Below are 13,831 nucleotides of genomic sequence, written 5' to 3' on the forward strand. Positions count from 1 at the left end.
AGTTATGACAGAGGTGGTGGTGTATGGTGCTGTGATTGCTGATTCCCAGGAGAAGTTCGTGGCAGGGGACACAGTGGAGATGTCTTGCGAGCCTGAGGTGGAGGATGTTGCGGAAAAGGGCACTTTCGGTGAGCCGGCTGTCCTGCAGGTGAGTAACAGTGTGCCGGGTGCTGGGGGTAAGGCGGGTAAGAAGTGGCCGGTGACGGCTGAGCCTGACAGTGCCCGGCATGAACTATTTCCACCTGTAGTGATGGCAGATGGCGGAACCAGGAACACAGAGGGCGCGGTGTTCCCGGCTCAAATGGAGGTTGTTATGGCGGAATTAAGGCTTGAGGAAGCTTTACATAAAAGTGGCACTGAGGGGGGATCTCCAGGTGAATCTGCAGTGGCAGGTGAATTACCTGTTACTGGGGAGGCTCTGGGGATTGTTCCCGGAGACGTGCAGGTCGAGAAGGTTATAGGTACAAGGAGGTTGCCGCATGGTACTGGTTTAGGAGGGCGCATAAAGGAAAGACAATTTGCACAAGGAATGCCTGCATTAGAAAAGACTGGGCTGCCGGAGGAGCAGATTAAAGTAATAGAAACTGTTTATGGAGATAAGATGCTTGTACCAGCCAGGGCTGCAGAGGCTGCCAAAATTATTTGTGATGATGTAAGAAGGAGAGAGGGTGGGGGGAGTGTGGTAACAAACGTATCGGACAAACAGACTGTTCCTGGAAGTATATCGTATGCTAAAATGGTGACAAGATCCAATGCTTTCAATATGAATGTAAATAATGCTGGTCCACAAATGCCGGGTGCAGCAGGCCAGGTTGGAAAAAGGAGAAATTTAATCCAGTTCCGATGGGCAGGAGAGGGGGAAGTTCCTACAAAGGAGACCTTCTTAAAAATGATTTTTGGTCTGGGGTTTAAACCCTCAGATTTATATGCTTGCATACACCCGGTCAAATCTGCAGAGTTTGATTTGAGTTTTTTATCCTACCAGGGACTACAAGTGTTCTGGACAAAATGGCAGGCATGTAAAATGTCAAAACCATATGATATGTACAGAGTAAATTTGGTTACAAAGCATGATAAAGTGAAGGTGCATATTCTAGTGAGGAATGAGTCCATTCCTGTCCAAGATATTGCGTACTGGTTGTCCAGATATTGTGATATACAGTCTGACCTAAGAAAATCTGGATATACGATGGGGGTATGGGGGGGAGCTTGGGAGGCCCTGGTAAAGCTGCATCATTCTGACAGAGGATTCATCCATGTACCATCCGCTGCGTACATTGGCAGGGATCGAGTGCAATGCTTCTACCAGGGTCAACCAAGAACCTGCTTTAAGTGCGGGGATTTCAGGCATCTGAGCAGCGAATGTAACGTGATAAAATGTTCATTGTGTAATAAGATCGGCCATGTATCCAGAGAATGTGGGGTGGTCAAATGTAATTTATGCGGGGAAGGCCACCCGTATAGCAGGTGTCCTCGGGCCAGCCATAATAGTGGGCAGGAGGTTAGGCCAGAACCAAGAAGGGAGGAGGAGGTGGTGAGACAAAAAGAACCACTAGGTGTAGATGAACATGTAAAGCAGGTGCAAGGGAAACAGGTAGAGGAGGGACCTTTTCAGGAGGTAAGGAGAGGAAATAAGAAAAAGAGGAAAGGTGAAGATGTGCAAGTTGTGCTAAGCAAGAAATTTGATGTATTTTCTTCTGATGAGGAGGAAGTAATGAGGAGTGGGGGTGAATTGAGTTTGGTAACAGGGAAGGATAAGAAGTAAGCAAGGACAGTGACAAAGAAAGTTAATAAAATTAAAGGGGGGGAGGAAAGGAATAAAAGGAGGAGAAAGAGATCAGATCAGGAGGAAGGTGATGGGGAGGGATTAGAGTGTGACCCTGCTGGAACTCAGCTGGAAGAGGAAAATATGTGCAGTTTAGGGAGTGTGGTGGAGGAAGTGACTGTGATAGAGGAGACCCAGGGTATGGAGGAAGATAGGGTGGCTCAAGGTGTGTCCCAAGGCTCCTGTGTAGGGCCGAGTCAGGTACAGGTACCTGGTACTGAGCATCAGGTTATCAAGTTTGTACCCAAACCTCCTGATCCTGGGCCTTCTCGTACGGGGGAGAAGGTCCCTGTAGACTGTCAGGGAGTAAGGGAGGAACGGGTAGTGACAGTTGTCGCTATGGAAGAGAAGGCTGGCCCGAGTAGGGTTAGCTTGCAGTTTTGTGGTGGATTTGGTGCTGGGAATTGTGTAAGATAAAAGTAAGCAAGGTCTTGCATTTAATAATCTATACATCATGGATCCCCAACCCATACGATGTGCCACGATTAATGTGGCTTCCGTAGTTTCTGAACGTGCTCGTGTAATGGCCTTTGATTTTTTCAACACGGTTGAGGTTGATTTTTTGTTTTTGCAGGAGACTAGGATTAGTAAATTGGATCTCCTCCATAAAGCGAAGCGTGAGTGGAGGAGGGGTCCTTCTTACTGGTCTCTTGCGGCCGAGCCGTACGGTGGGGTGGCAGTGCTTTTTACTGACATGGTAACTGTGTACAAGGTTATAGAGTTGCAAGCAGGTAGATGTATGATTTTGGATATCAACATGAAGGGACAGGACCTTAGGTTAATCAATATTTATGGTCCTCAGTCACAGTGGGATAGGAAATGTCTCTTCATGGAGATAAAACCTTTTCTTTTTACGGCCCAGCAAGTTATCTTTGGTGGTGATTTTAATACCATAATTAGGCCAAAAGATAGGGGAGGCTCAAAGAAAACTCTGGGCTATGACTCCAATTTTTTAGTTAGCATGATTAGACAGGCGGGTCTGGTAGATGTGCATATTCGGCATTTCCCAGACCTCACAGGTTTCACCTTTTTTAGTGGTAGTCATAGATCTAGAATAGATAGGTTTTTTGTTAAGGAATCTTCAAAGACCTCATCTTTAGGGGTGAGGTTAGTGGAGTTTTCCGATCACGCTTTTCTCTCAGTGACTTTGAATGCCTCAGAAACCCCTCAGAAAGGGCGGGGCCTGTGGCGATTGAACTCAGAGCTTCTGGAAGAAGAGAGCGTTAGACAATCCTTTAGGGTCTTCTTTCAATCTCAGGAGACACTTTTGGAGGCGGGTTGGAGTAGATCTGAGTGGTGGGAGGTGATTAAAAAGAGAATCCGGAAGTTTTTCCATGGGTCTATTGCCAAAAAAAACTTGTTAAGACGTAGCATCTACCATAGCCTGAGAAAGAAATTGGATCTCTTGATCTCTGAGGAGGGAGATAGTGGGGAAATCTCCCGGGTGAAGGCTCGGATGAAGGAGTTTCAGTACAACCGACTGGCATCCTTAGTTCTGGAGAGGGATTATGGAACATACCACTCGCCAGATCCCTACCAGAGCTGTAGGAGGTCACTTGATGCCAAAGAGATCAGGGTACTGAAGGATGGACAGGGTGTTCTTCATATTGATAAGAAGGGCATTCTGGAAGTGATTGAGTCCTATTATTCAGATCTTTTATCTGAGCATTCACTCATCAGGGAGAGGATGGAGGAATTTCTGAGGAGGACACCAGGTTTGGGTTCTCAGGTTGTTTCTTCTGAATCTTTGGAGAGTGATATAACGGCAGAGGAAGTTAAGATAGCGATAGAGGGGTTAAACTCCAAAAAATCTCCAGGACCGGATGGTTTAACATCTGAATTCTATAAGATCTTTTCAGACCTCTTAATTCCTCGCCTTGTGGAAGTATTTAATGAGAGCCTGGATGAGGGAGTCCTCCCTCCTTCCATGAGATTATCTGCCCTTATACTACTGTCTAAAGGAAAGGATCCGTCCCGTATTGAGAACTGGCGCCCCATAGCCCTTCTTAATACAGACAGGAAGATTTTGGCAAAGGTACTGTTCAATAGGCTATCGGAATTTTCTGAGCTGTTGCTTTCCCCCTCTCAGCACTGTACGGTGAAGGGCCGTAGCACCTTTAGTGCTGTCCTAGGTGTCCGGGAGGTCATTGAGCGGTGCAGGGCTGAGAAGTGTGGAAAGTATTTACTGGCATTGGATCAATCTAAGGCTTTTGATCGGGTAAACCATGAGTACCTTTGGGCCCTACTGAAAAGGTATGGTCTTCCAGAGCGGGTGGTGAATTGGCTGCAGGCTATTTATCGTCAGGCCGACAGCTTCCCACTTGTAAATGGTTGGGTGGGGTAGGCTCTGGTGTTCGTCAGGGATGCCCCCTGAGCCCCCTCCTATATGTTTTTGCGATTGACCCCTTCGTCAGAAGGGTAGAGAGCGGAACTGTGGGTGGGGTGCAGCTGAGCCCAGAGTTTCCGCTAAAGGTGGTGGCCTACGCAGATGATGTCACGGTGGTTCTCTCCTCACGGATAGAGGCCCGTGATGTGGAACATCTTATCTGTGAATACTCTGAAGCCTCGTGCTCCAGGGTAAACCATGAAAAGTGTGAAGTTTTCTGGATGGGGGAGGAGGGTGATGAATTTTGCCTTCCGGACAGCTTCCCTCGGGCCAGTCAGCAGATTAGAATTCTAGGCATAACATTTGACCATGGTGACTATGCCTCCCTAAATTGGGATAAGAAGCTGGAAGATGCTACCAAGAAGGTAGAAAGCTGGAAGAGATGGAAGTTATCTCTAAGGGAAAGGGTTGACTTGTGTAAGACTTACTTGATTCCGATTTTTTTATATGTCAGTTATGTGTGTTTTTTGCCTCAATCTATGTGGTCCAGATTGAATTCCTTGTTTTTCCTTCTTTTGTGGGGAAACGGGGTCAATATTGTCAGGAGAAACATCACCTACAGACCGAGGAAAGACGGGGGTTTAAATATGGTAAACCCCGTTGTCTTTTTTGTAACAGCCTTTTTAAAATTTAATCTTGGGAGTTTGATTTTAGATGCTCCCCCTCGGTGGGTAGAGGGATTTAGATTCTGGATGTTCCCCTTCCTCAGGTTGTGGCTAGAGGGTGGCCAGGTGAAAAGCTTTCGGATTCGGTGTGGTTACCTCCCGATCTACGTCATCCAGAGTTTGAAGGTGATGAGGCGTTTTGGCATGGTGGTGAGTGAAGTCAAAAACTTCTCTAGAAGGGAGTTGGAGAGAAGAATTTTGCAGACTCACTTCCATGACCAGCTGTCCCTGAGGGACTGTCCGAGTGATGTCGCTTCGACCGGGTTAGCTCTGTTAAATTCACAGAGGATACCGCAGAAGTATAGAGACATTGCTTGGCTCTCTTTTCACGGAAGACTTTATGTTGGGGAGAATCTCAGGTGGAAGAGTGTCAATGATCGTGGTTGCCCACGGGAGGAGTGTCCAGGGGTGGTGGAGACGATGGACCACTTTCTGCTTGAGTGTCCCTTTAATGTAAAGGTTTATGAGGAGGTGTCAAAAGCCATTGGTATTCCGTGCCTTTCGGGGCTTAGTTACCCTGAGTGGGTTTATGGGGTAGTCAGAAGATACGGTGGATTTAATTTAGTCACGATTTATTTAGTTAGTTTAGCAGTTAGATTTCACACGTGGAGCGCACGGTGTCAGGTGTCCATAAGGAAAAAGGTCCTCCCCTATAGGAATGTGGTGGGTTTGATTCTTCAAGAGGTGAGAAGGATGATGGATCTGGATAGGGAGGGGTTGGATGCTGTCGGCTGGTCTCGTCGGTGGGGCCAGTTGAAACCCCCTTGAGTGGGTGGCAAACAGTCTCTCTGAATTCCAGCTTTGGGTTTTCTTTTCTCTTTTTTCACTCCCTTGTAGATGGTTTTTTTGAAGTATTTTGTTTTATTTATGGAAAGGTTTGCATACATCTGCCTGTAGGTGTTGGTGATGGGTAATATAGTTTAGGGTTTGATGTATGATTTAGATAGTTTCCTTTTACTTGAGGTGGTTTCTAAATCCTTGCTTAGTTTTCCCTTGCAGGTGGTGGATTGTATATAGGTAGTAGGGTAGATAAGTGTTTGTATTAGTATAGGAAAAGTATAATATGAAGTAATATTATGTATTTTTTTTTTTTTGCTTTTTTTATTAAGTTTTTGATTTTATGTAATTATTTATTTATATTTTATGTATTTATTATTATTATACTTGTTGCAAGTTTTAATAAAACGAAGCATGACCTATACTACCCACACTAATACACCCTCACACCTACCCTACTTCTACCTCTACTACCCACACTAATACACCCTCACACCTACCCTACTCCCACCTATACTACCCACACTAACACACCCTCACAGCTACCATACCCACACCAATACCACACTAATACACCCCCACACCTAGCCTCCTGCTATCATACTACGTACACTAATACCCCATCCTATCTGTTCCAATGTCAACTGAGTTACACTTGCTCCTCTTGCTTCTGCCCTATCTTTTGTTTTAATGTTTGCATTTATTTTGTCCACCTTGTATGTATCCTGTTTGGCCAGCTTTCCCTGTGCCCGGCGCTGTGGAACCCTACAAATCTGTGACAATAATATTGTTCCCCATGGTGTAATTTACAACAGATATTAGCTGTTATGCAGGTCACCGTACTCCCAAAAGGGCCTTATAATATGCATGATGATTTACTGCAGGGGGTGTGCTATGCCTATAAATCACACACTTCCTTAAGCCACTAATATTTGTTCCAGAAATGTCTTGAAAATTGTAGATTTTTTTATTAGCAAATTATGTAAATAAATCTATTTAAACCTAATTCAGTATAATTTTATTAACACATATTTAGATTTGTTAATAAAACTATACTAAATTGGGTTTAAATAGCGAGACCACAGCAGTGAAGTCATTTTTTATGGTATATGAGAAGGAGGGGAAGGGATGCGCTAATCCACTATTATTTGATTAGGGTTATTGCAGCTTGGCGTAAGTGAGGGCACTACAAAACCTCACTCATATGCGAACATACATGTGGTAAAGTGAAGGAGAGAGAACACCTAGCGCATATAACACCCTAGTTAATCAGATAATAGATAAATGAGTGGTGCTTGTTAATAATTCAATCAGTCAATATACATATGTATTGCAGCCCCACAAAGGGTATCTTCTGCAATATAATCAAATAGATATCATAAAAATAATTAAGGATATTCCCAAAGAAATAAATACATACAAGATAAATATATAAAAATAGATTTATTTATTTTAAGATATTGAAAGTTAATGTAGACTGAAATTTTAAAAAGTACTAATAGAATGAATAATAAAATATACTGTCTATTGTCACAAATTGAGGCACCTTGTGTGCCTATATATATGATAATCACTGTATAAAAACGGCCAGCATGTCATATGTAATGGTGGTTACACAATTATGGGAACTAATACCGGTATACAACAAATAACATAGGACGTTACAAACAACATGTATAGTGTGTTTGCCTTAAGCAATACGCTAAATGGCATTTTACTTGCTCTGCAATGTAGAGCTAGTCCTGGTTACACTCAGCACAGTATGACTGTACTTCTTAAAGTCAATACTGCGTTCTAGTATCTGGGAGGGATAATGATGTTACCCCAGACCAGTGCGTGCTGTGGCCGCCTCTTGTTCCCTTATCGCGGGGTATATGATTACCTTCCTCTTCTTGATGATCGGAAACGGTTTCTCAGAGTCCTCTGAAGTTGGTTCGTCTGCCGGCAGACTTTCCAAGATGGCCGCGGTGAGCACTGTGCGACTCGTGCGGCTCCTGTCAGGATCAGTGAATCTGCGATCTACGCGTTTCGCCTTCAGGCTTCCTCAGGATAGCAGATAACTTTCAATATCTTAAATTAAATAAATCTATTTTTATATATTTATCTTGTATGTATTTATTTCTTTGGGAATATCCTTAATTATTTTTATGATATCTATTTGATTATATTGCAGAAGATACCCTTTGTGGGGCTGCAATACATATGTATATTGACTGATTGAATTATTAACAAGCACCACTCATTTATCTATTATCTGATTAACTAGGGTGTTATATGCGCTAGGTGTTCTCTCTCCTTCACTTTACCACAAATCATTTTTTGTATCTGTATATAAATCTATATCCTTAAAACATACCCACCAACTGTTTGGGCACTACGTTGCCATCCCACCCGCTTCCCGCAGTGTCTGGGAGGGGAAGGGGATGGGGTTACTCTCTTACTGCATGGCATTCAAACAGTGCAGGAGTGAGCCTGGGGTCAGCCCAGCAACTTGGGGGAGCCCTGGGCACACCCCCAGAGCGACAGGAATGTGGGTTTTCCACAAGGCTCCGTCCCTTGTTATGAGGCCACACCCCTTTTATGTGTGTTGTGCGCCTTCTCTCAAATGATGGAAGGCAGTGGCGTAAATTCATCCCAGACGCAAGTTATAATTTGGTGCCCCCCCCCTCGTCACTGCCGCTGACACTGTAATGTAGCAATTCGCATGCAGACAGGCTATAGATAGACAAAGGTGGCAGCTGGTGGTCTGACATGGAGCTCTCCACTAGTGTATGGTGGCTTATCAGGTGGCGGGAATAGGTGCCATGTATTGGGCTGCCGTGACAGTACACTCCAGGTACATAGTAACAACCCTAAATGGGGTGAATATGTTGCGGACAATGGAGGAGGTGCACCTTCAGAGCCGGAGCCCGGCGGCAGGCGGCTCCTTTGTCCACCATAGTTCAGCCCCTGATGGAATGGTTGCTTAAAACATTTTTTGATCTTCCTAGCTACTGCAAGAAGAGAATTCAGCAGCAGCAGGTGGATCGCTTCCAGGGAGAAGGGGAGGTGTGGCTGCAGTAAGCCCAGACTGGTGGGCAATCCAGATAGGATCGCAAATCACAGTCTGTGCGTGGCTGGGCCTCGGAGAGAAGTGGTGAAATCCGCAACCGCAGTTTCCCTGAGCTTGGGCTGCTGGAAAATTGTCTTCCTGCAGCCTTGGGCGAGTGATCCTGAAAGGTTTGCCCTTCACTATGGCTGGGCTGCATGAGGAGTCTGGGCAAGAAGCCTGGCGGCTGCAGTGAGTCTGCCTTACAGCAGCCGCTGGTGTGCCAACTGACACAGTTGCATCGGTAATGTAAAGCCCAGCTTGGCTGCGACCACGCCAGGCAAGTGGTTAATAAACACTGAATTGATAACATCAGAGCTCCTTGTTACTTAGTGTGCGTCTGTGTGTATACTGTGTGTACTTATCTAACTACATGCTAACTATTATTATAGTAGATATTATGCCTTGTGCCCACTCTCTGGCTTTTCCTTCCTTCCTAAAAGATATATTGATTTGTTATCCCTCTGGATCTCCACCTAATTTTATAGACCCTTAATGAAGACATTTTCTCAGTGGCCACATCAATTTGTATCCCTTGTTTATTATTTAGAATGTAAGCAATATTGTTTGAGACTATGGGGATGTCACACACTATGACAGCCACCACCTCATCTGACTCCGTTTAATATCCCAAATATGATGTTATAGAGAAGTTTCTGGAGACCACTGAATATATCTTGCCTGACAAACGCAGACATCAGCAGTCACCACTGGATAGTGGAGAACCCTGTCCCGCTAAATCTTCCTTTGATCTTCAGTTTTACTTTGTCTTTAGGGGCCGCTGTGTTGGCACAAGAGGATGACCTGGCAATGTCTCTCCACTTCATGAATTTCGGGTCCAGCCCTCTAACCTCCGCTGAAGGAAAGCTGGATGGGGTGAAGCCCAATTTCATTGAGAACCCTCAATACTTCTGTGATGCCTGTGAGTTATACCTGACAAATGGCAACCCCTTTCTGATAAAGTTCACTCTCTGAGCTTGTGGTGAAGAATCTGTGACCCCAAATGGGGTGCAAGTATCTGCTCCTGGGCCCTCCAGATCATCAAATACCCCAATCTTTCTACAGAGAATCAGATATCAAATGCAAATGACCCTTGCTCGGAGCAATATATTAGTATTCAGCTATGGCTCTCTCTTGGCCAGTAACACGAATGTCTTCTGCTCTACAGGTGTCCAACACATCAAGAGAAGAGACATTATGCCAAAGTGGGAGCTGGGTGAGGGAGCTTTTGGGAAGGTGTATCTGGCCGAATGCTACAATCTGACTCAGGACCATGAAAAGACTCTAGTAGCTGTAAAGGTGATGTAGAATTATTATTTTTAGACTGTATTATTAGTCAGACTGTAAGTCCTCGCTACCAGGGTCCCCATCACTTGCCCCTGTCACCAGTGTACCTTTTTGCCCCTGTCTACACTTACCCTTCTGGCAACTCTGATCCTATCCAGCTGCCCACTTGTGGGTACAGGCTCATTAAATGTTATTTTGCTTCCTAACCCCCCTTGCAGGACCCATTACTGCTGCTTCTACAAGCCATAGTGTATCATTCTACCTCATCCTCTACTTCCTCGGTATCCCTTCATCCTTACTGTTGGCTGTATTATTGTACTTTTTATATAGTGTGTGGCCATAAATTCAATGTTCTCATTCCATTTTTGTTTTCTTATTTTGTGTTACAAGGATCTTTACCATATTCCTTAATTAGCGTAAATGTGCCTCCATAAGATCGCGGCAGATTTTTGAGTTGATGGCGCATTTTTGTTCCAGGCGCATTAGTTATTATAGATCACATTTAAGATCACATAATGTACATGTATGTGATCCGCACCACTTCAATAATAGAGAACCAGGCTTTTAGGGTAACAGCTGAGCCAGTAAGCGATTTAAAGGGAACAGGGAATACAAAATAGTAGTTCTCTTGGGTGCAGGTGTAACATACAGGTGAGATAACTAATTTACCTTTTGGTATTGATGTATTAAATTGACTTAACTGGATTAACTCTCAAAAATGTTCAATTTGATTCAATACGTAATTAAAAACATGAAAGTGGCCAACTGGTTTTAGCTACCTGATCGCAACACAGACACTACATATCAGCTGGGACTTACTCACTATAAGTGAGACCATACTCCAGAGGCCAATTATTGGCCAAGAGATCAAGCATTCACCAAAGTCCACAAGCATTTGAAAGACGCATTTCTGTTGAAGCGAGTAGTCGACCGGTGAAATATGTTAAAGTCCCATTATCTTGCTGTTACCATAACATATCCTATAAAACATTGTCCCGGCAGCCATGATAACACCAATGGTTGTCTGAATGTCAGAATCTTACAGTAAAATATCATCTCTACAACATAGGCATAGTCATAGTGATGAAGAACTGACCCAGAAATACTCTTACAATAGTTTAGTACCATAAGCGACGGTATATAATAGATCGCCCTTGTTTCTGGTTGTAGGCTCTAAAAGAAGCGACAGAGAGCGCCCGTCAGGACTTCCAACGTGAAGCCGAGCTCCTCACCGTCCTTCAGCACGAGCACATTGTGAAGTTCTATGGCGTATGCACAGACGGAGAGCCACTCATCATGGTGTTTGAGTACATGAAACATGGAGATCTGAACCGCTTCCTCAGGTCAGTTCTCTGCCGCACCCAGCATGCCATCCCCACCCAGCAGGCACCTGATGTTAATCGAGGTATTGTGATGGAGGTCGGTGGTTCAGGGTAACATAGGTCATCATTCATGAACCATTGTCCGACTGTGAATGACTTAGCCAGTAACTTAAACACTTAGGACAAGATGTACCAAAGAGAAAATGCAGCTGTTTTCGGAGTCTTGGCTGCATTCCCCATATGTACCAACTACCGGAATGCATTACTTCCAAACCTTGGACCCAGCATTGCCCAATAAAAGCCTATCGGCTTCTCTTCGCATTAGTACCCAAGAGCATCCACCGTGTTGCGCAGAAGGACACCCAAGGGAATGCTGGGTCATAAACACAGAAGCCCCCTCTTTGCAAATACCGCTCTTTTTGGAAAACCTGTCCTTTGGGTCATAAACTTGGAAGTCCTCTCTTCGCAATGCACAGCTCTTATCGGAAGAGCTGTCCTTTGCGATTTTAATTGCAATTGTACATGCATATTGGCATTATTAATGTCGCTATGCATGCATTAAATGGCAGGATGTATCACATTCAAAATGCGATGCTAGACATTCTGCCCCAGACTGGGTCTCAAGAAAAGATCCCACCCTATTTCCACATTCACTTAAGCAAGCCCTTGAACCCACTCTTCCTAGAACCAAGCTTTTTGGAAAGCTGTCTTCCTATTGCACTACACGTTCCTTGGAGTTTCAAAAGTATACAATAGAGACCTAGAACACACACACAGACCTCTCTCCAGTGTTTCTTTTACAATATTTTGAGCAAGTGAATGAGTCTTTTTGGTGCTACAAAAAGTTGATTTTCCCTTAGTGCTTGCGCATGGGAACTAGCTCAATAAAGCGCTACATTAAGCTGTTTGCTACCAGATCACATTTTTCCTAAACTGTTCCAAATTTACTTTTTTTTTACCACCAAAGGATCCCTGTAGCTCCAATATTATGAACCTGCTTTTCTATTTATATATTCATTTCATACCTGTCCTGTTCCAGTGGGACAGTCCCGTTTTTTTTGTGGGGGGGGCACTGTCCCACCCGCGGGCCATAGTGTCCCGCGAGCGGTCGGGAGGTTTGGGATACTCAGGCTAAACAGAGAGCAGCAGTGCTGTGAAGCTGAGTGCATACTGCATGCATGCACGCGGCATCCACTAAGTGCAGGGAGAGGGCTGGGAGTAGCCCAGCAGCTGACAAAGTACTGGGCTCACCCCCAGCATGGCGTAAAACGGGAGCATGACTTGCAGACACCCTCCCCCCCAAAACGCACCACACAGAGAGTGTGGCCTAGTGGGGATGAAGCCACACCCCCTTTTTAGAGTCCAGACTTCATAATGCAGAATGTTGGAGGTATGTATTATTTGTTCAATTGCATTAGATAGAGTAATTTTGCTCAGCTTACACCACTTCATAGGCATGTACCAAGACTTGGTTCCCTGCTAATCCATACATTCAAATCAGATATGATTACTTAAAGCGCCACTAAAATGAAGATGAGCTAATATAAAAAGACATCCTTCAACATGCACTCCTAATATCATGAAAGCAGGGACGGACTGGGACTAAAAATAGATCCTGGTATTTACAGCACACAGGCCCACCTTGCGTCAGCACCTGACATAGACTCCTCCCCTTACTATTCCTGACTCCTCCCATTTCTTCATCTATGCTCTTACAAATATAGGCCCTCATTCAGAGCCGTTCGCTATTTGCGGTCGTTCGTTTAAAAACAAGGGGTGGCTATTCAAATGATCCGTACGCACATTGCAGTCTGTTCACACCTCTAAGTCTGAACGAACGAGCAAAACATACGCTCGTTTATTTGTTAAAAACGCCCCCTGGCCGCTCGCACCATACGTCATGTCCGCTATTTATTAGATTAATCGAGTACATCGACCAGCGTATGAACTGCTCGCTATTCTTGTGGTTGGTGTTTGCTACCACAAATTTGCGAGCAGTTCTGGCTCTAAAATAACCCAGTGACGTGGTCATTGACGCTGCTGTTTTAAATATACACACCCATAAAACGCCCGTTTTGACCTTTAAGCACGCCTGCGTTCGGATCTCCACTCCCCATTTTCAAGCACCTTCCCCTGTTACCACCCACATACGCCTCATTCTGTCACTCAAAATAGCAGGCACTCGCTATATAGCGTACAAACGATTTTCGGCCGCACTGACTGGTTCGCGCATGCGTACTAAAAAGCGTACGCATGCGCAGATGTGCAAACATCGCTCGGAACGAGCGTACTGCCGCTAACGAGCGGCTCTGAATGAGGGCCATAATTAATATTAGAACAACATACAAGTGTACATCATTCTCTGTATTAGAATACACAAAACAGAGCTCATCCTCCAGGGGATTCAAACATGTGTCATAGTCAGACATTTGGGGCCAAATGTAAAAGGGTGAGAGTTTTCTCACACTTTTTAAACTCGAC

The 13,831-nt window shown here is 44.6% G+C and overlaps 1 protein-coding gene across 1 annotated transcript in view; it reads left to right on the top strand.

Annotated features, from left to right (window-relative positions):
* The window catches only part of NTRK1 (neurotrophic receptor tyrosine kinase 1), a 121,892-nt gene that overhangs the window by 78,053 nt on the left and 30,008 nt on the right, over positions 1-13,831 (top strand). The window contains exons 12-14 of the mRNA XM_088449634.1: positions 9,517-9,663; positions 9,910-10,040; positions 11,199-11,371. Of these exons, the coding sequence (XP_088305760.1) occupies positions 9,517-9,663; positions 9,910-10,040; positions 11,199-11,371 (451 nt within the window). The remainder of the gene's footprint in view (positions 1-9,516; positions 9,664-9,909; positions 10,041-11,198; positions 11,372-13,831) is intronic.

This window comes from Taudactylus pleione, unplaced genomic scaffold (genome assembly GCF_031769625.1).
Source record: "Taudactylus pleione unplaced genomic scaffold, aTauple2 ptg000490l, whole genome shotgun sequence".
In the NCBI taxonomy this organism is placed as follows: Eukaryota; Metazoa; Chordata; class Amphibia; order Anura; family Myobatrachidae; genus Taudactylus; species Taudactylus pleione.